This window comes from Vicugna pacos, chromosome 20 (genome assembly GCF_048564905.1).
Source record: "Vicugna pacos chromosome 20, VicPac4, whole genome shotgun sequence".
Lineage (NCBI taxonomy): Eukaryota > Metazoa > Chordata > Mammalia > Artiodactyla > Camelidae > Vicugna > Vicugna pacos.
The window spans coordinates 29,254,318-29,279,961 of NC_133006.1; the positions used below are offsets into that span (position 1 = coordinate 29,254,318).

Genomic DNA, 25,644 nt, shown 5'->3' on the forward strand with positions numbered 1-25,644 from the left:
TAATTTTTAAAGGTCCAATTTACATTTAACTGGTGTCTCAGAAGGAGAGACTATGGGGCAAAAATATTTAAATAAATAAATAGCCAGTAAGTTTTCAAACTGGTGAAAATAATAAATATATAGATATAAAAATCTGAATGACACCCAAGCAGTACAAGTTCAAAGAATATCATATCTCAGCATATTATAGTGAAACTATTTGAAACCCAGAATAGAAAAGTCCCTGAAAGCAACTAGAAGAAAAATACATGAAACACAGAAGAACAGTGATTAGTTAACAAATGACTTCTGATCTAAAATGATGGATGCCAGAAGATATTTGAATGACACATTCAAAGTGCTAAAGAAAAAAGAAAAATGTGAGCTGAGAATTTCATATTGAGCAAAGCTATTCCTCAAAACTAAAGGCAAAAAAGAGAAATTTTAGATTTTTTAAATGAGAGAATTTGTCATGAGCAAATCTTTAATATAAGAAACGCTAAAAAACAAAAAGAAGAAAGTAAGAAATGCCAAAGGAAGTTTTTTGGTCTAATGGGACTTCCAGGAACCAATGGAGAACACCAAAAACGGTAAGTTTTCAGACAAGTACATAAACATATATTCTCTCTTATTTTCTACGTAATACAGATAATTGCTTAAAGAAAAAAGCATAACGTTGTTTTGTGAGTTGTCCAATGTATGTACATATAACACATATGACAATTACAGCATAAAAGATGGAGAGGGTAGAAAATGGACCTATATAGTTTCAAGGTTTTTATACTTTATGTGGAATAAGACATTATTAATATACCTAATTTGTAAAAAGTTATAGGCATCTATTGTAATTTCTAGAGTAACTACTAAAATATTAAGAGAACTCAAATATCATAACTCATTTTCAAGACAGTGACTATCACCTCAATCAAATCTAAGGAAGTGAATAAATTTAGTTCCAATAGAATAATCACTGGTATTGCAATTTATTTTTAATTGAAGTATACTCAACTTAATTGACTTACAATTATACTACATTATAATTATGTTAGTTTCAGGTGTATAGCAGTGATTCAATATTTTTACACATTTCAGAATGATCACCACAGTCAGTCTAGTGCCCCTCTGTCACCATGCACACCCGGAGTTGCTGGCTGTGGGGTAGAGGGGCTCCCAGAACTGGTGCCAGCCTGCTGGTCAGTGGGTGAGCCCCCAGCACTAACAGGCTCGAGCAGGGACTTCAAAATGGTGCCAGCCAGCACCAGTGTCCTCGTGGTAGAACAAGTTCCCAAAATGGCTGCCAGCATCTATATCCCCAGGGGGCGTCTCAATTGCCTCCTCCCTCCACAAGAGGCTCTCCAAGATCAGCAAGTGAGTCTGACCCAGTGCCTTTCAAATTATTTCCTCCATGCTGGGCCTCAGAGAAGGAGAGATTTTGCACATGCCCTTTTAGAGTGGAGTCTCCGTTTCCTACAGCCCTCCAGCCCTCCCATATGCAAGCCCTGTTGTCCGTCAAGGCCATTCTGGGGGCTCATCTTCCCAGAGCAGGATACTGGGGCTAGAGGGCCAGATATGGAGCCAGACCCTTCACTCCTTGGGGAGCACCTCTGCAACTGTGCTTATCCTCCCACTGCGGGTCACCTACCCAGGGGTGTGGTCTCGCCCACACCACATCCTGCTCCTCCTACCCTTCTTGTTGTAGCTCTTTCTTTGTATCTTTAGTTGTGAAAATTTTTTTTCTGCTAGTCTTCAGGTCATTCTCATAGATAGTTGCTGTATAAATAGTTGTAATTTTGGTGTTCCCCATGGGAGGAGGTGAGCTCAGAATCCTCCTACTCCACCGTCTTGGCCAATGAGAACTGGCATCACAATCCTTAATAATTTTTTTTGCATTGTTTCTTTTCAATACATTCAGTGTGTGTTATTAATTACATTTTATGACAAATTTTAAGAGTTCAAAGGGATCTGTAAAGCACTGATTTAGTTACAATAGTAATTTGATTCCTAATTTCAACTCTATTGTGAAGAGAATTTCCTATCACCAGTTCACATAAAGGCAAGTACACAACAATTTATCACAATATTGTTTACAGTGGGAAGGGAGTAGGTATAATCTGCAAGAGTGGATAAGTCAAATGTGGAAGGGTTCAAGGAAGTATTGTAAAGGAGTTAGAAACAATAGACTAGATGTACACATAGCAACTTAAATGCATCTTCTAAATACAACTGAGTGAAGAAAAATCAAGATAAAGATCAGACAAAATCCAAAATCATACCTTTTAGGTAAATTTAAAATGGATGGTTACTTAACAATACACATCTAATAAAAACACTTTCAAACTAATTCATATAAACATGTTAGAATGGTTGTTTCTCAGAAAAGGAAAAGAAAGGGAGTACAAAAAAGGATGGTAGGTAGGTAGAAAGACAGACAGACAGACAGATAAAAAGAAATAATGGAGATAGCTATACACTGAGCAATACTGGTGATGTATCGTGAGAGAATGGATAATCTCTACCTCTGTACCCACTTAAGGTCCATCGAAAAAAGGAAAGAAGAAAGAAAAGGAACTGAATTTTCTGAACACTGTTTTTTTACTTTTTTTTTTTCCTCTTTATTTTTCTGCTCTTGATAGCTGGGACTCACTTCCACACTAGTTTGATAACTTCAACTGATTGACAGGTTTTCTGAAAGTCTCATCAAACTGTGTTGCAGTAATTCTCAGCAATTAAAATTGAAAGCATTAAGCAGAGTATTTGCTGTGACCAGTGCATACGTAAGGTCAGATTTTTAACATCTTCACATTCTTAAGACCAAATGAAAAATAATTCATAGGCTTTAAATTTTTGATTTGTACCACTGTCTAATGATCTAGGCCAGAGGCTGACAAATTATAGCATGCATGCCAACTCCAGCAAACAAGTTATTTTTATACAGCCCATGAGATAAGAAAATTATTTATATTTTTAAGTAGTTTAATAAGTATTCACAAAATATCCTAGATTCTGCCTGTTGGCTGACAAAGACTAAAAGATTTACCATCAAGCTCTTTAAGAAAAAGTTTGCTGACCTTTGATCTAGACTGGAAAGACCAAAATGAAGTTTCTTATATTTATTTCTTCACATGACTGTGTCTCAGGTTATAAGAAATAGTTTTAGAAACAGGTTTTTTTTTGGCCAGCGAAAGATTCTGTCACTGTCTGGCAACCCCCGAAGTCTCCTTGAATTTGGGCATGCTGGTGAACAGGAAGGAAGTGATGCTAAAAAACTTCCAAGGCTTGGGATGCTTGCTCTTACGACCCAGCTTCCATACTGTAAGGAAGCCCAGACCACATGAAGAGGCCATGAGTAGGTGTTTTGCTGGAAAGTCCCTTCTGAGGTTCCTGTGGACATCCAGCATTAACTATCAGACATCTGAGTGAGGAAGCTTTTGAGATGCCTGTAGTCCTACCCACCACCTGCCTACCACCTGCATGAAAGATCCTAAGCAAGAACCCTTAGAAATAATACACTGATTGTAGCTGTTCAAGCCACTAAACTGGGGGTAATTTTCTCACAGCAGTAGATAATCAGAACAACCATCTATAGTCTCTTTTATGAAAGATGCAAAGAATATTCTTAACATTATTCAATGCATCATGAAATCAGTCCTGTACAGAGAGATCACTATTCCGAATGAGTTCTTTGACCTATTCATTTCATGATACCTTGGCAGAATTAGATAGAACTGAAAGTAAGCTTCATGAGCAGAAGAGAACATGCAAAAATCAGGAACCTCTATAAGCCATGACAAATCACATCCCTTAAATCTGGTAATAAAGTAACTATCACAATCATACAAGTACATTCTTAGTAAGCCAGAAATGGAGTCAATGGTCCTTTCTTATTCAATGATTTATGCGTAGGTCTGTATAATTTCTTAATAATGACATACATACAATTTCTTCCAAGAAATAAGCATATTTTTCCCTCCTAAATCTTGGAGTTTGCTCTGACATAAGCCTTTCTAAAAGATAAGGCTTAAGATACAAACTTATAATTTGGGGTTGTAATGAAAGTAAAGCAGTTTTAATGTCATTTTTATGAACTGTGCTAAAATGTGTTAGTTAAAAGGGAGAATATATAGAATAAAATATTTCATAACATTACAAAACATATTTTTGGTGTTATGTTGGGGATGATAAAGTTTTCTATGCTTATGATGACACTGAAGTAAACTCCAGGAAAAGACTTTTGAGTTTGTTTTTTTTTTTTTGGACAAGGACAAATCCATGACATTTTACAAAGCCTTTGGTCTTAACCTTGGAAATCTGGCTGCTTAGGATAAAGGCAGAGAAAATGAGCAGGAAAGCTCTAAAGGTGGGCTGCTATTATTAAATGCAAATATATTCATTAAGGAATTGGCCAAACAGGAAGGTATATTCCATCTTCAATAAATTTTTTAAATACTCAAATATTCTGCAGGTGTGTGTTTATGAGTTAATTAACCTTTGAAGGAAGTAGTGGTTATCAGTGGAAATGGACTTGGGTGATAAGATGCTATCTAGACCTAAGTTTTCATCTTTTATTTTATATACATGTTATATAAAAATTTTAAATCCATTGGAGCTGCCTTATTTTCACTTTCATAGCCTTGACTTTCATGCTAAGTCACTGAAAGCTCCAGTGGCATCATTTTTACAGAATTTTTGAGTTGTATTGCTAGAAATAATTTCATATAATAGAAATGCTACATGTGATCTTTTTAAAGATATACTTTCTAAAAATGTTAAAACACTGATGAGAAATAAAAATATATATTTCGTGTAACATATTTTTGTGATCCACAGTGAAACTGTGACAATTATCTGAGTAATTCAGAACAGACACACACATCTATGGCCAGTCCTCCAAATACAGTGAGTAAAAGCGACTTACTGAATTTTTAAAGTTAAAATATTCAAGTAGTACTGGAAAAAATACACTCATCAGTGTGCAAGTTATAGAATTCTGCTCAGAGCACAAAAACACTGGTTCATCAGTATGTCATCAAGGTATTGGAAAAGTAAAAATTATTAATGATTTCACGAACAGTTGCTTAGAGTCTACAAAGCCTACTAAACACTTTGGCTGTTTTTAACTAATTTGCTCACATGTAAGCAAAAATTTAAAAGGTTCTGAACAAAAATAAGACACAGATGTACACAAGCAAATGCAAAGAATACAGTCAGCCCTCCACACCTAGCGATGTAGAGCCAACTGTCCTAAACGCCTCATTATGGAAGGATTTGAGCATCTGTGGATTTTGCACCCAAGGGCTCCTAGAACCAATCCCTTGTGGATACCAAGGGACAAATGGACTTACTGAAATTGCTTGAAAAAATTAGCAGGAAGAAACCTCCTGTCTTGATATTTTTGAGATGAAAGTTCTCCTTAGATTGAATCACATAAATATTACTTCATTTTTTTCAACTTCATGTAGACAAGAATTTGGAAGATAGAGTTACTTCACAGACTTATCTTCAAAAAATATTCGTAAATGGTAAAATACATGTTCCTATATGCTTGATGTGACCTTAATGAGAAAGCTTTATATAAACCAAACATGAAAACAGTCTCACAATTTCATAGCAGTTTCCAATATATGCATCCACAATTTTCTGTTTATCCAAATGGACATTATTACCCCTATTTTAAGGTGCAGCTGAAAGTAAAATCTAGCTCTTATTCTACAGTTATTAACATAAACTTATAGCTATATTCTTTTTCTTTCTTTCTCTATAAAATTAATGCCTCTTTCTGGAAGAAACACCCTATCTCTCATCTACTAAGTTAATTTATAAGGTAGGAATACAAAATGGCCTGTAAAAGAGAGAACATTCAAATGCCACATCACCTATAATGGTAATAATAATATTGCTTCTCTCAAGTGGTCGACAGATAACCTTTTGTTTTTTTTTTAATCTACAAGAATTCTTTGACTTTCATTCTACTAATGATGTAGAATTGACAAGTGAAAAAGTTAAATGAAGATTTTATGACATATGCAAGACTCACATTAGTAAAAGAATTCTTAGAGACCAAAATGGCAGATAAACCAAAGACCAATTTGAAGAAGAAATAAAATTAATAGCTTTTCATTCCTTATCTACATAATTCATTAAGAAATATTTGAACAAATTATTGTTTTATAACATGACTTCGAATCATACTCAAATTCTCTTTGGCAGTGGCAATGCTTCCTTAAAGGCGCCAAAGTATTGAAAACATACTATTTCTCTCTCCTCTCTTTTTGGGAACCCAATTACCTTGACACTTTTTCTGGAAGTAATATGTTTCTCATTTTTCTTCAAGGTCACATCTGTATCTCCTCACCAAGGCTCACTATCAGATGCAGAAGACACTCAGTGAGCTCAAGTAGTTAGCGGTACAGCAAGCAAAAGATCTGGAGTCTCCGTGCCAGTTCTGTCAATAATCAATTATGTTTACCACATTTTCTTCACCTGTCCAATGAGGTGTTTGGTTAGATTGACTCTATGGTTCCTCCAGTCTCAAACATTACGATGCAGACAAACTGGAGACTGTTCAGAAGCTGCCCTTCAGGATGACTAATGTTCCCGATGGACGAACAGACCGAAATCGAAATGGACATAATCAGGAGAAAATAGAAGAGAAGCTATTATAAATATCCAGGTCAAGATAACCTGGAGAGAGGAGCAGAGAAAATTCGATGGATGTTAAAGAGGCAGAATAATTGCAACATACCAACCGGTTGAGTGTGAGTCAAGGGAGACAAAAGAAAAGGAAACAAACACAACTTTGAGAGGTTAAGTGTGGGTGAAAAGAGGCGTTTAAGAGAAAAGCTGAAGAGTTAAAGATTTTCTTGTAATAATTCAGCATATCTTGGTTCAAAACATATTGTTTGAAATGCCTAGAGAGTAGATGGCAGCTCAGAAGTCAGGGAAAGAAAAATAGAGTTTGGATCATCTTCATGGATATGACAGGTTAAGTCATGACACTGAATATGACAGCCAGTGGGGAGAATGCAGGGTTGAATGTCAAGAAGTGTTGACAGCAAAGGAGTTATTATCAGAGTTATTTAGACTCAGGAATTAAATAATCACTGGTGACTATTAAGGGAAAGCAAAACAAAAACTGAACTACCAATAGATTTTTATTGCCCTGTGTTCTAACTTTTAGAAAACTGTTACATATTCATCACGGCCAAACATAACATCATTTACTATAGACGTTTCACAGGTGTTTGAAATATATCCACACATATCATCTCCTACTCCTGTGTCTCGGTTAATTTCCGCTCGAATTTGCTTAGTACATGCTTTATGTTTGGGGTCCTATTAATATACACAAAAAGATTGTTGACAGCCTTGTCTCCACTGCTGGTTGTACACAATATTACAGACCATGACCCTCTGCTTTCACACTTATAGCCTTACATGGAAACTTGCCTATTAGTAGTTTTATTAATCCAACAACTTTAAATAATTTGCTTGATGTGGTTTTTGTGTTCTTACACCTGAACTTTTCTTAGCCACTTCATTTTAGATCCCAACATTAGGTTTCTCAGCATTGGAGTTACTGACGTTTTGGATGGCATGACATTTTGTTTGGGGGACTGTGCTGTGTATGGTAAGGTATTCGGCAGCATCTCTGGTCTCTATCCGGTAGATGCCAGGAGCACCCCCACCTTCAGTTATGACAATCAAAGGTGTCTTCAGACATTGGCAAATGTCCCCTGGGGGATCAGAATCAACCCCTAACTCCTCAACCTTTGAAAACAACTGCTTTGGATGTATCACTTCTTTTGTTGGGATATATCATCTAATTGGGATTTGCCACTTTTAGGGAAACTCGGTCACTTTTTTCTTTTAATGAATAAATTTACACAGTGCTTGATGTTTTGATTCTATTCTGACCTCTAATTTTATATTTTTATTGCTTCTGTTTCCTTTCTTTTCTATCTTTTGTTAAATGGAAAATACATTTTCTCTGGGTGTGTATGTGTGTGTGTCGTATTCCTTTTTCTGAGAAGTTAAAAGGTTTATAATTGGTTCTCCATCTTCCAGTGGTTGTGAAGGTAACTTTGCATCATGTGTTGACATCTTTTATTTTTTAAAAAATCAGCTGAACTACTGCTTACCAGCTCTCAAACATGAAAAAGATAATACACTCATACCTCCTTCCACCTTTGACAGAGGCGTAATTTTGCTAGCTGTTTAAAAAGCTTATTTGGTTGCTCATTTTATTAGAGTTAGGGAGAGTCAAGATTCTGTGGTGTCCTTATCTCATAAATCCTCATCATCACCTTGTACCTTTACTTTCCCCTACAGTTTGAAAACATATATTTTATATATATCCTAGTATATATCTACCCATCATCTACATACATAGATATATAGAGTATAAAGTATATACATACACACACTTTGTATTTACATACTATATATATCTATACACACATACATATATTTCCTTTCATCAACAGAGCATTCCATCAAATAATTATTTATATTTCAACCCCAAATGATAGAGTTTTGCCAACAGTTGTCACTTTAGTTAATCCCTGAATATCAGCACATATATTACACTAGTAAGCCATGATGCACTTAATGAATAAGTAAGGAAAAAGATAGATGGACATGTCACAGCTAAGATATTTTAGACATGTTCTAATAGAAAAATGTATTGGAGGATGATGGGAGTGCAGACTGGAACCAGAGGATATTACTTCCTGTGAAGAACCTGCTCTATTTCTCAATCTGAATTTGCTCATTATATTGAGAAAGATGAAGAGTGGAGAAAGGCTGGGGTGACAGTGCGTCAGCACACGTATGGCTCTATGAGTTATCGCAACATCCAAATACTTGTCTCAGGATACACACAGATTTGTTTCCCTGACTCCTCCTGAAGGCTCCAGCCCCTCCTCTGGGACCCCCACTGTCTCATGACAATGGAACAATTAAAGAACTGATGCCTGTCGGTTCCAGGAAACTCAAGGACACTGGTCTATTGCTAAAGCTTTCTGTTCTGTTTGGTGGTGCCTGTGATAATTATAAAATATAAAAGTATCCCTTGAAGAAGACATGGCTCAGAGTCCCATTTCCTATTAGACAATCAATCTCTCCCTCTCACTGGACGTGAGCATGCTTCAGATCTACTTCCCATTAGGCAAAGAATAAACCCCCTTACCCTCCAGATACACACACACACACACACACACACACACATATACACATACATACACACAATACAGAAACATCAAGAATCTTTTACAAGGTAAGTTATTATCTGCAACACTCAGCATCAGTAAATAGCGAAATATTTGATGCTTTTGCTTGAAAAATAAATGTAATCTCAAAGACACATCATCCTTGGATCTGGCATTGTCTTATAGCAGGCATTAAAATTTGTCCAAAGGTACAGATGGTTCAAAACAAGCATGTGATAGAAACTCATGGGCTAAGCTAACACAGAGAACTCACAGAACTAGATCAGAGGATATGAATATCTTATTAGTGAGAAAAAGAAAAAAGAAATTACAGGAGAAATTTCCCAATGCTTCCACTATTGCTTTCTTATATAAGGAGCAAATGCCTTCAAGACACTGCTGACAGATTAAGAACTTGGGTTCTGGAGTCACTTAGGGAAGTTGATGATTTGCAAAGTCCTAGCAAGAGATAAGCACTGAACTTAGGAGGGGGAAATGTATACCATAATATGCATAAGTTAATGTAAATGTTAGAATGTAATCAAATCATTACTTTTGTTTATCCTGAAAACAGTGTAATTCCAGAAAGCCACATTGTGATCATCTTTTCTGCAACGTGCCTTTTGCATTTTCTGATACTTTATGTTAAAAACAACACATATGGGGGGGGGAGGGACAGACTGGGATTTCAAAATTTGTAGATACTGACAGGCATATGCAGAATAGATAAACAAGATTACACTGTATAGCACAGGGAAGTGTGTACAAGATCTTGTGGTAGCTCTCAGCAAAAAAAAATGTGACAATGAATATACTTATGTACATGTGTAACTGAAAAATTGTGCTCTACACTGCAATTAGACACAAGATTGTAAAATGACTATAACACAATAAAAAAATTAAAAAATACACATATCCTATCTGATCTATTAACCCGAGGTTTACAATTTTAAATCCATAAGCATTATGCCTTTAGTCATTTTTAAATTTCATGCAGTAGACATTTTTCAAGTCATGTCAAGTATTTTAAGTATTTTTGCATCACTAATGATGGAAGAAAAAAATATTATTTCAAACTTAAAAACAGATAAACAAAAGAAAACATAAAGAACAAACCAGCTTCGCTCCTAGTTAGGAATGAAATCCAAACTTCTGCTACTTAGTGTTAAAAATTAGAGCCCTTTAGAAAGGATGACAAACCTGTTTATTAGTTTCAGGTACTAAAAATATCATGGAGCCTCTCACATCATTTGAGCTATTTACTCAGCTAATCGACAGAAAACAATCACATTTAATCCTAAACCCTCAAACAAAAAACGGCAACAAGTGAATTTTCGTAAATGGAAATGGACATGTCCATTCTGTGAATTTCTTGATTGCTCTAAACTGAGGGCAGGTTTTGATGAAGAGAAAGATCTGCAAAAGAGCACATATGAAAACTAAGGTGAAAAGGGGGTAACGTGTGGGGAGAAAATACAGGACAACTATGACTTTTACATAAAACATGTCTTTTGCATTATTTAGATATTGCAATATTCCTTAAACAGGAAATATGGGGTTGTGAAGCAGCAAGGTACCACACAAGAAATTTTTACAGAGAAACATGTACCTCTTTGGAGCCAAATAAATCAATTCGCCTCTACTGAATAAACACAACTCAGGTTTTCTTAGATGACTCTTTTCCTGGCCAGCTACAAAAGCTGCAGCACCTTTAAATTTTAAGATTAAGTCATCAGTTCTTGTGGCAGGTTTCCTTACCCTGAAGTTTCTAGGAGAGCAGGGAAACGTAGGGTGGCATTAATCTCTAACACATGGCACTGCTGTCTTCATCATTCATACTTTGTGGGGGGTGGGAAATGAATACCTAGCATAAGCCTATGGACTCCTCCCCCAGCTTTAGGTTGACAGAGCCTGTACCATCGCGCTTGAGTCATATGATTCAAAATCTAATACTGCTTCAGCTAAGGCAATTAAGAAGGTAGTTTTTGAGTGATGTTAGTCTTTGTTGAGATTTTTAAGTCCCCATAAGAGCACTGAGTCAGGTAATTGCCAAAGCACAAATGCAGCAGTAGCAACTATGGAGAAAGTAAATGCCATAGAAAGACATTTTTTTAAAAAAAATTACCTCACCTGTCAGTTTACCATAAGAGACATATGGCAACACTGAAACTAAAGGTCACAGTCTGCTTTAGATGCAGAGACTTAAAAATTAGAGAAAGTCGTCAGCAGCTTAGTTTGTATTCATTACAGTCATTCCATTCAGGAAACCTCTAAAAGGCAAGTGGAACTTTTGAGCCCATGAAAGATGAATTTTTGCAATCTTGGCTCTAGAGTGGCTCGAGGTCGGAGAAATAAAGCGATCGTAAGTTACTAACAGTTTGCCCACCCCTATCTGTGAGGGAAGTGGAAATGACTGCCAGGAACTTTGTTTTACTGCATTATGTGCCAGGATGCATGTGTGTTTGCCCTTGAAAAATCACCGAGTCACTTCCCAGATTAGATCCCCTAACCTCAAGGGTGATGTTTTTGTTCATCTTAGATGAGGTGGCAATGTGTGTTAAAGGATGCATTTATCAGCCTTCTTCACACTCCTCCTCATTTCTCTCGAAACAATAATCCTTTCAGCATCTAACCTGACTAATTACTTCTATATCCTTGACATTCAATCGCTCCGATCCTCCATTTTTCAATCTGTAAACTGGGGATGAAAATATAACTTTACATACATGTTAAAATCGAAAGAGATAAACAAATGAAAATGTACGTTTTACCATACAGATATGTCATTTTTAAAAGGCCAAAACCCAGTGTGTAAGATCAAGAAAAAATAAGGGAAATATATTGAGTATGTAACAGGAACTGAAAAACTTACTCATCCTTATTCTATATTTCGGGGTATTCCCTGTGTAAGTTTTGAAATCTTGACTTCACCCAGCAATAGTGGGTGAAAAAAAGAATACCCTTTGATAATACATTAGACACCTTAGTGAGAAATAATGCTATATTTAAGAAACTGCAGAGGCATAAAAGTAAATTTTAAAGTATATGACTTCTGTGATTTTACAGGTCCTCCAACCCAAACTAGTCTCCAGATCTCACCTTCATTATCTCTCATTTCCTTTCGGTCTAATTAATCAAAATCCTTCCAAGATGTTCATTTCTGGCCAGTATGTCTTCCTGAATATGAATAAGAAATAAAATACCATTCGATGTTTGAAATTATGGGGGTAATCTCAATGACGAAAATAGATGACGGGCAAAAGGAAGGGAATGCCTGATTAAATCTATTCATGAAGATGTCAAAGGCTTATAAAGCCAATATCTGGGAAAGAGAAAGCTGCAGGACTACCAGATCTCTGGTGGAGTGTGTTTCTCGAAATCATCACCACCATGGACAACAAAGGGTCATCACAGAAAGGTAGGTGCAGCAACTCACTGAGCTGTTGGCTTTATCAACACTCCTGCGGGGGTATTACTTTGAAATTTTAGCTAATACTCTCTTCACAGGAGGTTTCATGATTACACAGTTTACAAAATTGATCTAATCATAATCAGAAAGCAACTGTATAGAGGGCACAGGAGAAGAGGACCTTCCAGAGACATTTGGTTAAGTCTAGAGATGTTTTTGGTTGTCTTAATTCAGGGAAGGATGCTATTGGTCTCTAGTGGCATAGAGGTCAGAGATGCTGCTAAATATACTACAATGCACAGGACAGCCCCCAGAACAAGGAATGATCCAGCTCAAAAATGCCAATAATGCCAAAGTTGAGAAACTCGGGACTGAAATAAGACCAGAAGTGTCTCCGAGTCTAATTGATCAAAACTCTAGAAGGCAGAAACTAACATTTTCTAGTTCCCAGGCCTCTTATGTGGTTTGGCCAAGATGAGTCAGCCTGATAAAACTTTTAACTCTGCAGCCATAATATAGACAATGATAGCAAAGTTGTCTCCTACAGTACTTTGTTGATTGGGTTTAAGCCAAATAACATTTTAAAAGGAAAAACAGGCTAGTAATAACTAATTGCCTTCACTTTCTTGGTTGACATTTGTAAGAAAAAGAAATTAGTAACAACCATAAAATTTATTTTATGAAACAACAAAAACATTTATTTTATCTCATTTTGGACTGTGAAAATCCTTCAGATAATGAAGGTACAGATAAATGTAGTCAGAGTTAAAGAATATCTATCCAGTTATGAATTTCCTAGAACTAATGTTCCAATTTCTCTATCTGCAAAGCACTCTTTATTTATACTTGGAGATAAGACACCTAATCAGCTGTTACATGACTACAGCGTACCTAAAATAAACTCTTTGGAAACAACATGTTTTTGAAAAATTAAGTCTGTTACATGAATCATCTCACAGCATTAGTATTTTTTACTTTGCAGCTAAAAGCTGATTAGTTACACTCTATACTACATCATTTTTTAAGATATTTTTAGATATTTAGGGTTAGGTATTTTTTTTAACCACAAATCTTAGCACTTCCCCAGTTTTATCTTGGACACTTCCAATTACATATATTGAAGATTCCACAGGAAATTAGCTTTCTGATAAACACATTTTCATATTAAATATTCCTTTGGAGCAGTCTGAAGTTAAAAACTGATTTTAATACATTGTTTCTTTCCTTTTGAAAGTATAAATAATTATTTGTCCATCTGCTAAGATACCAAATTGGTGGCTAGATCATCTCTGATAACTGTCAAAGATTTTAAAAATGAACAAGAAGATAAAATCAGCTTTCTAGGGTCACTGTTAATCATGTAATCAAAGGCAAAACATTGTTCTTTACAAGTAATTGCAATGATCTCTGCAAACTATGAGTCTTCACAGATAGTGACATGGTCCCTATTACACATATGCAGACAGAGCCCACACACGTGTGATGTGACATGAGGAAGTGAAAAGATAACAGTACTGGCGTCGAGCCACTTCCACCTGCTAATAATGGGACTTAGGGGAAATCACATACCCTAATCCTTATTTCATTAATATAATTTGATGATAATAATGAAGGTCAAGGCTATCTCACAGGGTTATTGTCAAACACAATTTTTTAAAAATTTTAAAGCTTTGGGCAAAGTATCAAGGAAACGTATAAAATACAATAAATGTATAAAATATAAAAGGGTTATAAAGGTGAGTTAGCGTATCTAGGCTACAGCATCCTTTGTATCTTAGACTTCTCTTTGAACTCAATATTAGCAATCAATCTGTCATGTGTTTATTCTTATCAGGCATGAAGGTAAACCAGAAAGATCAACTGTTCTCTTCTGGCTGTTTCAGTGTCTAAAATGCAAATGGTAGTCAACACAGAGTTAAAAAATGACAACTCCTAGCGAGCCGGGCTGCTGAAATCTGCAGAAACTCCCAACACATTAAACTATCTTAAGAGAATGACCTAAACACTTTGGCTGAGAATTAATTTAAGCTCCAAATGTTTGCAAAGCACAGAAGCACTTCTGGGAACAATACAAAAATGCAGGGAGCAACCTACTTCTCAAACTGTATATTTGTGCAAATATAATTATGTATCTAAATTTACAGAGTGGAAGGTGTTGATTCTTCCACGCCCCAGCTATTACAGCACCAAATCATGCTGAGGGCAACGGGAGAGATAAGGGTTCCCTGGACAGGACGGCTTTTGATAACCTCAGCTGAACAGATCATCTCAGAGTGGCTCTGTTTTTATTTAAGCAGGGTCGCTCTTGTTCCTGCTGCTGCTGGTGTCAAATCTGCTCTTGTGCAAGAGCGTGGCCTCCCTGCCCATCTGTCCCAGCGGGGCTGTCAACTGCCAGGTGTCCCTTCGAGACCTGTTTGACCGCGCAGTCATCCTGTCCCACTACATCCATAACCTCTCCTCGGAAATGTTCAATGAGTTTGTAAGTACCACACTTCTGGCTTCTTTCCAGAAGGAACCTTCATGTGAGTGGCTGGGCTACACCACACTCTAAACAAGAAAGCTACATCAGCCAAATTTCAAATAATACACCTTATGGGTAGAAGAATGCATCAGCTCATAAGATGCAGAAGAAAGGGTCAGTTCTGTGAAATCTCGAAGATTCTTCAAGAGTGTACTAATTTTTTTTAATTTCCTTTAATTAAGTTTTTAATTGGAAACAATTACTGTTTTTCATGAAGGTACTTTGCAAGTTGTATGTTAACTCTTTTTAGGTCAAAGAGCAGGCAGTAGAGCAGACAGCTCATAAAATATGTGGCTCAGTGTTTGTAGTAAATGTATATTCATGTAGTTCTTTTTACTCACTAGTTTTTCTTTCATTCTCCATTTTTTGACTGGCCTTTTTTTCCAAATCCTCCAAGTAATCTCTTTAAATTTTCACATATTTTGCTGAAGTTCAGTTTTTCTCTATTAATGTGTCAGCTAGATTTGTCTATTCTTACTCTCAGTCTATTGCTTAGTATTTCTTAGATTTTTATGCCATGCTTTTCTGACTTACCGTTTGGGTCACAAAACTGTATTCTGCATCTAAGATGAACATTAAGCTAGAGGTGTGTGGACTCAAAGAAAAGTTATAATCTTATAATTTCTGTTAAGGGAGCATATTTTTCTGGCACATAGTAAGCAAGAGATTAAATGGCTAAATATAGGTACATATGCACTATACTTAGTTCAAATACTGAAAAAAGATACTGAATAAAATATTTAACATTTCATATTTTGTGTATTTTTAGTGTTTGCTAGCCAAATAATAACTTGTGGGTGGGGGAAATTAAAAAAGGGAATAGCAAAGAAGGGATAGAAACGTCAGATGAAAAAAATTTGTTTATACAGATAACGGAAAGAAAAAGTAGGAAAAAGAATGACTTTTTGTGCAGCTCTCATTTTAAAAATTACACATCTATCAAATGTGTCCATATTCTGGTAGTGGGTTCATTTCATTCAATACCCAAACGACTCTAACTAATTGCACTTGCTTGACCACTTTCAGGACAAACGGTATGCCCAGGGCAGAGGATTCATGACCAAAGCCATCAATAGTTGCCACACCTCTTCTCTCTCCACCCCTGAAGACAAAGAGCAAGCCCAACAGATCCATGTGAGTTTGAGTTTTTCACCCAAATGAAATAGTACACAGGTGTTACCAGGCTGCAGATTACTAGAGGCAGTGTTATCAGGTAACAGTAACTGCTCTGTATCAGGTAAAGCTAACTGCACATGCAGATAAATGTGGAGGAAGAATGAGCAAAGAGAAATGGCACTACGTAGCTGACGAAGTATGAGCAAAATCAAGTGCTGACTAAAGACGTGTAGCAGCCAAACAAGTAACAGATCTACAAATTGTCCATGCATTATTTTAATCCATGCAGTAGACTGAGGATTGCATATATTATACTGTGTGAAAGCATGAACCACACTGGACTTCCATGTATAAAACATTAGATTTTCAAAATTCATGGATATGTGAGAAATACAAACCCAGGTTCATTTATTCCTTGTTACCAGTGACTCCTCCATGAGCAGCATTTAACACAACAGACCCCTGCACCACTCGAGCCATCTCCTCTAATTTTCAAGGTTCTCCTGATTCTATTTCTATTTCTCTGACACCTACTTCTTTCTTCATTCTTCACTGACTCCTCTGTCACCTCTTATTCTTAACTGTAAGTCTCCCCCTAAATCAGGTCCTAAAAAATATTGTTTCGCTTCTCACAGCTACAGCCATGGCCTCTCCTTTGATGACAACAAAGTCTGCACATCAAGCTCTGATCATTCATCCTAGCTCGTTTTTTTTTTTATCATCATCTCTCCCTTCTGATTCTCTGCCCCAACCACAGCCTTAACATGACTTAAATATTTTCATATATATCTCTCCCTTAAATACAGTCTGTTCTCTAAGACTTTGCTAATGACACCAGCATTCTGTCTATTAAGCTCATAAATAATTAGGATGATGATGACAATAAAATGAAGGAAGAAGGTGAAGATGGAGAAAACTTTTTTAATAAATTTAACATTTATTGAGAGCTACTACACTGCCATACAATGTATGTGATGTGCATTACTATATTTAATCCTCACAAAAAATCCTATCACCTAGGTACTGGTATTACCCATACTGAAGTAAGGAAACCAAGGCTCAGAGAAGTTATAGAATTTGCACCAGTCACGTGGGTAGCAAGTAGTCAGTGTAGGCTTTATCCAGTTCAGAACTCTCTTAACCGTTATGCTACCATGCCTCTAGCAAACCGCCACTCACTATGCAGTCTGCATTCCCTTCCAGCTCCTTATTTTCATATCCTAGTCATGTTTCCACTGCAATGTCTATGCAATTTCTTTCCATTCTTCATTTCCTTTACCACTAGACTAGTACGTGGACACCAGGAAAGCAAGCATGTTAAATCACAGATGATAAGCCCCTTGGCATTTCATGCCTGATCCTGGTAGTAAGGGGCAAAACCCTCCACTGTGAATTCCATGAATGCTGCTACTGTGCAATTGTTTTCATCTACCTATGTCAACAACATAGACTGCTCTGGTAGCAGCATGGGGACCGGTGTCGGCACAGACTGAGGAAAGCCCATTTACAAATGCCATGTCTTCTTTGTTATCTCTTTGTCCTAATCTCATAAAATAAAGCTACCAATCAAAAACGAATACATTAATGAATGATTTGATCCACTGATATGAATCAATCTTTGAGTGACAGTGATGTGGGTTCTTTGCCCCTGACACTGGCGGACTCTATCTTTCCCGAGTCAGGGTCCATCGGCACATACAGTTCCAACAAAGTGCTCAGGTTCCCCTCCGTGGACAAGCAAAGCAGTCACATAGAAGAGAATCCACTGGGGGACCGGATGGTAGAATTAAAGATGGAAAGACAAAATTCTTCATGTTATAAATTAGAACTCATTAAAAGAATTAGTTATTTAAATAAGCCAGACTTTTCTTTCTTAATTTTAGCAAACTGTAAGCTCATAGCTTACATTTTATATTTTGACAGCCTTTATCACCTTCAAAAATTTTTGCAAACACACAGGAATAACAAAGATATTTTAGGTCAGCCTCTCTGAGCAAAAATCACACGTAACTGAATCCACTGCATCGGGCTTATTTATTGCGATTGTTTCCCATGGCTGCGCAGCACGAAGACCTTCTGAACCTGGTACTCAGAGTGCTGCGCTCCTGGAATGACCCCCTGTACCATCTAGTCACAGAAGTGCGGGGTATGCAAGAGGCCCCAGACGCTATCCTCTCAAAAGCCATAGAGATTGAAGAACAGAACAAACGACTTCTAGAAGGCATGGAGAAGATAGTCGGCCAGGTGAGCAGCCTCCTGACGCGGCCTTGCTTTCCTCACAGGTGATCTCTGTGATGAGGAATGAGTTCGGAAATATCTCACTTTGCAGAAACAAGATGCAGGCATTCTACATTCTTGGCTGCTATTAAATAAAGCAAGAGCCAAGTAATTCACAATGATAGATCCTTTTGTAAGTGAGTCTTAGGATTCTACCAAGATTTTTGACAGGTGCAGCCTTCCCTACACCGCACACAAATCCACCAAAAGCCTGCCTCTTCCTGGGGACAAGTGTTTGAAATACGTTCAAGGGAAAGAAAACCACAGAATAGAATTTGCAAGATAAATGTCTCCTTCAGAGCATCTCAAGACATCTGCTATTGAGACTCTTCCCTCATCTTCTTTCTCTGTCCGCCCCAAACCCAAGGATGAGAATGGAAGGGAGAAAAGAGAAAATCAAAATCAGATTGGACGGTGTTTCTTCCTCTCAAGCCTCTCCTCTCTGCTGGAGATATATCTGTCAGGGAAGGAAGGAGACTGAAAGATGAGGCTATAGCATGAATGCTGTCCCACAAGCACTAGATTTCAGTGGGTCACAAAAGATGGGGATGCTTCTTTTCTCAGTTGTTGTTTTTTTTTATAATTTACAGAAAGTTTTCCCCATCCTAAATTTTGGGGGTTTTTTTGGGATCCCAAAATCAAAACTTTTATCATTGCATTTAGTCTCCCCAAGTAATTTCTCATACTTAGACTAAGTTAATATTTGCAATATCTCCATTTAGATGGGATAATTTCAACAGGAGTGAGGTAGCATCTAAACAGCTTCCTGAAGATCTCAGAAATAATGTATCATCTCAAGAAAACTATGATTATATGCATAATAGGAGCACTTTAATATTTCTCTTATTGTGCACAAGGTACATGTTATTGTGTGTCATTTTTGTCATTTTCAGGGGAGAAGAATATATCCAACACAAATACAAAGCACATTTTAACCTTGGGACGTACGAAATCAACACCTAGATTTTCAAGTTGTTTTTTTTTTTCATTCCTGTGGGACTATTTTTTGAGGTCACTCATCTGTTCCATAATACTGCATTTTGTTATTTTTCACTGGTTACTTATTTATTCTTCATATCCTTGCCTTTTGCACAGTAAATTTTGTCTTAGGGCTCGAGCACAAAAAATTAAAAAATAAATATAAAGCAAGGCAACATACACATATACACACACATACTTCAAATTCCAATAAGGAATCTCAGGTTTAAAATATATCTGTCCTCTGCAGGAGAAAGTTAGTTTAGCAAATCAGGGTCTACAGTTATCCCACATTTGTACGTAGAAGCCCTTCCAACTAGCAGACATCCAGAGCTCCCAAGCTGGTGACTTGGTCTCGTGGTTCTCCAGGGATTCCCAGCACACTAATCAAGGTTCATCAGTATGAAGACGTATGGAGTTCCTCCCTCATGCTGCTTAGGGTTCTTTTGTTATCACAGTCTTGTTCCCCACCCTACCACCGATCCCTCACCCCCTTTTTATAGGTATTTTTTCCAGTACCTCCCAGCCCAGAGACATCAAAAGAAAGCACATATTCTTCATGGAAATTAGGGGGTTATATGTCCTGGCTAGATTGTGAACATCTCCTGACTATTTCAGCAGAACTTCTTAGTCACAGTCATCATTAGATTATACGCCCCTTAAACCACCTAGTACAATCCTCATCATTTCTAAGGCCTTTAATACACATGCTATACAGGGAACGGTATCCATTCAAAGAGGGGACAGATAAAAGTAATGATGGTGACCTTTCAGAAGAAATACAGTTAAACATGTACATCAGAGACAAGATTCAGGACAAGCAATAGTCCTCGAGTGACAGAATTGTGTCCCTTTATCACACTCATATCTACATTCAAACAGCAACTTTCTGGTTCCCCATCTTTCTACTCCTGTCCAAGCAGACTGCATCTGTGATCACATACATTGAAGAAAACTTACATTTGAGTTCTGCTTCTAATTTTTAGATTACTGGTAGATTTCTGATACAGTGACTCAAAAAAAAAAAATCCACATCTAGAGAGTTTTGCATTCATGGTGTCTTCCCCAAATCTTAATGTGACAATCAGAAGGAACAAAGATAAGCAAATACTAATAAAAGTAATAATAAGTCATTATCTTTTGGGTGATATAGGTTCATCCTGGAGTCAAGGAAAATGAGATCTACTCTGTGTGGTCTGGACTTCCATCCCTGCAGATGGCTGATGAAGACACTCGCCTTTTTGCTTTTTATAACCTGCTCCACTGCCTACGCAGGGATTCACATAAGATCGACAATTATCTCAAGCTCCTCAAGTGCCGAATCATCTACGACAGCAACTGCTAAGCCCACATCCATTCCGTCCATTTCTGAGACAGTTCCTAATGATCCATCCCATAGAAACCTTCTTTTAGTTTTATAGCTTCCTAATGCATGCTTAGCTGTAATGGGTCTCATCTCAAAAAATAAAAATGGACTCTGTAGAGATGTCAAAATCTAAAGATAATTTATCAAAGTTTCTGCTCTTCATTTCAAAGACAATCACAAGAAAATCCATCCCTACCATTGAGAAGTTCCTATTAAAATCTGTCACAAACAGCAGAGGCTAGCATTACAAATAAGACTATTAACAGCTTATTTTGGAATCACCGCAAATTATGATGGGTCAAGTCATTAGATTCAAAGAATTAGGTAATTCTTAATCATGCTAGTCATGCTCCCAAGAAGACTGAATTCTCAGGATTCTTTATGAAAGCCGGCCACATACTGTCAGCCAACTTTTACAGCGTTAGGACAGAAAATGTAAGTGCTAGGAAACTGCCATGGACCCCAGTAGCATGAGCTTTACTGAACTGTCTAAAAATTGTTAGGATACTGTCGTAGTCTTTCCGAGCTGCTCTACCAAAGTACCAGAGACTGACAAACAACAGACACTGATTTCAACAGCATGGTCAGGGGAGGCCCTCTTCCGGTCTCACACTTCTCACTGAGGTGTCACATGGTGGAAGGGGGCTAGGGAGCTCTGTGCACCTCATATATAAAGGCACTAATCTCATTCATGAGGCTCCACCCTCATGACTTAATCACCTTGCAAAGGCCTCACCTATGGATACCATCACCTCTTGGGGGTTAGGATTTCAACATGAAATTTCAAGGGGGACCCAAAGACCACAGCAAACACAAACGTGAAATGGCTTTATCCTCCCTGCCTTCAGCCATGCTCTGTGCCATCTTGTACATATTTCATACGTTCTAGTCCCTCTGGGTTTCACAAGCCCAGTCCAGTCAAGTTTCAATTCCATCTCACATTCGACCTACTTAATGTGTTCCTCTCCTCTACTGAGGCTCAAGGAACCTCCCAGGGAGAGCAGATGCAGTCAATTTCTGCAAGGCTTCTTCTCCCTCCCTAATCAAGATCCTCATTCCTCTGGCTGTGCTGGAATGGGACAGAGGATAAGGAGAGACGGAAACACCCTGACGTCACAGACTTACGTAGAGCTACTGCAGCCTTCTCACAGCCAACAGTGACCCATCTGGAATTCCCTGGGAGTGACAAGTGTCTCTGTTGTGGGGCACCTTGTGATTTTCCAGGACGTTCACCAGTCGGGAATAACTTACTGCATAGTTTTTTGTTTGTTTTCTTTTTACCAGGGGAAACATTCTGGCACCTCCCAGTCTCTGCTGCTGGGCCCTCACTCTACAAATACCCTACTGGAGAGAATTACCTGGCTTAAGGTCAGCTGTCTACTAGCTCTCTCACAGGAAAGTCATACACCATAACCACTCCAAACAACTGAATGGCAATAATATTGGCGTGCATCTGACCCCATCCTGGGATCGCAGGACAATTCTCTTGTCTTTCTGGTCACAGAGACACAGAAAGTTGGATTCATAAAAAGACATTCATCTGAGGAGTGAGGTGCCATTCTCTCCTTCTTTTGGACCAATGAGTAATTATCTTTGTCAATTAGATTGTTGGCCTTAGAAACATTCCTTACAAGGACCCTGAATTGCAAAAGCCTCCTCATCTACTTAGTCCCTTGTTTATTGAGATGGAGAGAGGTGACTGGATTAGTGTAGCTCAGCTTGTTCAACTGCCTCTGCACAATCTGGAATGAGGCCCAATCTCTGCTAGCTCTCCTGGGAAGGCAGTGGTATTGCCAGGCTGTCTCTGCAGCATCTTTAAGGCTTTGGCAGGAATCCCTAGGCAACAGGCAATGGGAAATAGCCCATCCAACATCCTGATGGAGACAAAATTAAAAGGTAGACAGGAAGGAGGATGAAGAGAAAGGAAAGAGGAGGGAAATGGAAGGAAGGAAAAAGAAGTACAAGCCTTGGCTTGTGAAGGAGAAGATGCTATTAGAATACTGTATTTGGTGAAGACCCAAATACATTTGCTTTCATTTTTATCCCCTAAGAGCAAATATCATCTCTTATTCTCCTTTTACTTCCATTTCCTCTCCTCTCTTCCTTTACTACAATTTTCCCTTGTATTAGGACTATTCTTTACTGTTACTAATTGACTTGCCATAGCTCTAGAAATGAACAAAACTGGACACCTCCTAGGATCAGAATTCAAGGCAAGAAAATTGTCTTTGTCACACAAAGAAAGCTTTCACACACGTATAGGAACACTGTCCTGCAAAACCAACCTTTTCCTTCAGAGCCAGGGTTATTCAGTCTAAGAGGCTCCTGTCTCTAGCTGTGATGACCCAAACCTTTCAGAACACAACAGAATACTCTCCCCCAAACCAATCTATCAACCCCTCCCTTTGCTCCTGCATGCATGCAAAATGTCAGCTCTCTCATATTTCTGCTTTCTTCTTTTAAAAGGCAGAAGACTATGGGGGGAGAAAAAACCTGTATGCACTTTCTAACTCATTTATTGCTGGAAATATCTAATTCTATTGTGTTACCCACTTAACTTTCCGTCAATGTCGAGATATTTCCAACAGAGAGGATGGTATTTATCAGAGGTGAAATCTGGCAATAAGGGGGACAATGCAGTTGTAGGAAACATACATTCACCACTAGCCCCCACACACCTCCATGTATTCTTCTCCTAAAAAGTTTATTTCAAGCATAAACTTAAGACTTCAGAAAAACAACCGAGGTGGTGATATTGAAAGGCCTCTCCCTGATTGACTGTGACATATAAACTGAATACTGGAGATTTCAGACAATACTGAGCAGAGCCATAGGTGTTCTGTAGAGTCAGCAAGGGGTAGCTGAGAAGAGGATATTTGGAAAGTATACAGCAATCACTCCCCTGCCAACCAGAGTGAGTCTGCTGTTTCCCTCTTTACAGATTTCCATGTAAGATTACACGTGAAGAAATGGCCCTGCTATAGTAAGAACAGTAGCAGTGGTTACCAAACAGACACAGACAAACGAAAACCCTGGAAGTTCACAGATCTCACAGATGAGCAAATCGCATGTGATGGATACAACAAGAACTTACATCGAGGTTAAAACAAAAAACTCAACTTTCCAAAAGTTGGCTCTCAAACTGTGGAGAGAGGGTGGCATAAACATGTAAATTACTATATTATATGAAAGAGAAAAGTCAGCATAAGAGGTGATGCCAAACAAAGTGCTACAGTGAATCAAAGGACAGCCAGAAGATACCTGGATGGGAGAACAAGGAGGTTTTTTTGGAATGACACAATTGTGGTGGCTTTATGATGGAGCTGTGATGGGATACTGATGGGCAAAAATAGGAAGACAGCCCATCTGCCAATTCACTGAGAATCATTTTATGATGTATCTCCTATACCCTGGGCAAAAGGAACTGAGATAGTAAGACTTAACAGCATTTTAAGGTATCAGTGAATAATCAAGTGCGACCAAAACATAAGAAATGTTTATTTTTTTAAAGAGACATGTGATATCTCTCTTTAGTATGCTCCCATGATATGCTATACTCATTACTGTAGGGTAATAATGGGGAAAATCTTGTAAGGATGTTTTTCACATCGTGGAGGATCATTTATACCAATTTGGAGAGTTTGTATTTATTCTACAAGGCAACAGGAAACCGGAAAATTATAGTAGGAGAGAGCAGTATGTCCAGAATTGGAAAATAAAAACATTAACCTGGTTTGAAGGGTTGTGGGAGTGTGGGACTAGTAGAGAAAAAACAGCAGTCCAGAGACAGGTAGGAATATTATTATGAAGCTAAAAGAAAATCAAAGAGGGCTCTGTCAAGTGAAAAGAAGCAAAGAATGCGAGAGATGTGGGAAAAGAAATGGGCCTTAAATAGACATAGGGAAGGAGGCAGACGAAAGAGTCAGAAAGGCATCCAAAAACATGGAACTAGATGAGTAAGTAAAGGGGAAATTCAGACAGAAGAGAGGAGATAAATTAAGGTTTTGTCCAAGTGCATCTAAATTTTACTTTCTCGTAGTTCCTTGACTTTGCACCAGAAACCATCAAAAATGTTAGTTACGTTAGCAAATCACAGAAATAACACTCAAGAGCCCCTCCTAGACTCTATCAAATACCAGAGCCAAAGCATCACTACCCAGTAATAACAAGCAGTAAGTCAGCAGTCTCTTTCACCACTCAAATAAGACACACATTGTAAAGCACAGTGGATGAATGGAAATAAAATGCAAACAATCCATTTCTTTACAGAGCCAGCCAGACCCCAAACCTAAACAGACCGTAAGTAATGTTCTCTTTCAACATCTGTCCACTTTCTCCAAGACTTTCTCATTCTTTTTCCTGAATCCATCCCTGTTTACTATCCCTTCATTGTCTTACCCTAAGCAGATGGTCAGCTGATCACGAATCAAACAAATAATTAAAAAGCGTCCATTCCTAAGATAATATTCATATTGAAGGACCCTTGAAACTGGAAAGCTTTCTAATTCCCTGAAAATAAAACTCTAACATTGGAATGACTCCTTCCCAGCCTCGTCCCAAAATGCCCAGTGGGTAGCCAGCTGCGAATCCGCTACTCAGTAATCTTCTGCAGTAATTATAACCTACTCGGGTAGGAAAGATAGGGAAGACAAATGAGGCACTGAAAGACATTCAGAAAGTAACGCATGGACAAGTGGAAAAGATAACATATGTTTTAAAAACAGCTACGCTTACACACCATACCAGTGAGATGGGAGCCAGGTGGGCCTAATCCGGGGCGTGGGGGGGATTT

At 37.8% G+C, this 25,644-nt stretch overlaps 2 protein-coding genes across 2 annotated transcripts in view; one reads left to right on the plus strand and one right to left on the minus strand.

Annotated features, from left to right (window-relative positions):
- LOC116284472 (uncharacterized) overlaps positions 1-25,644 on the minus strand; it is a 943,500-nt gene that overhangs the window by 474,385 nt on the left and 443,471 nt on the right. The window lies entirely within an intron of this gene.
- On the plus strand, positions 12,576-20,986 carry PRL (prolactin). The gene is given in 6 exon segments (NM_001287199.1): positions 12,576-12,603; positions 14,892-15,073; positions 16,142-16,249; positions 18,296-18,475; positions 20,640-20,683; positions 20,685-20,986. Coding segments are annotated over 6 exon segments (765 nt in total). The 3' UTR covers positions 20,908-20,986.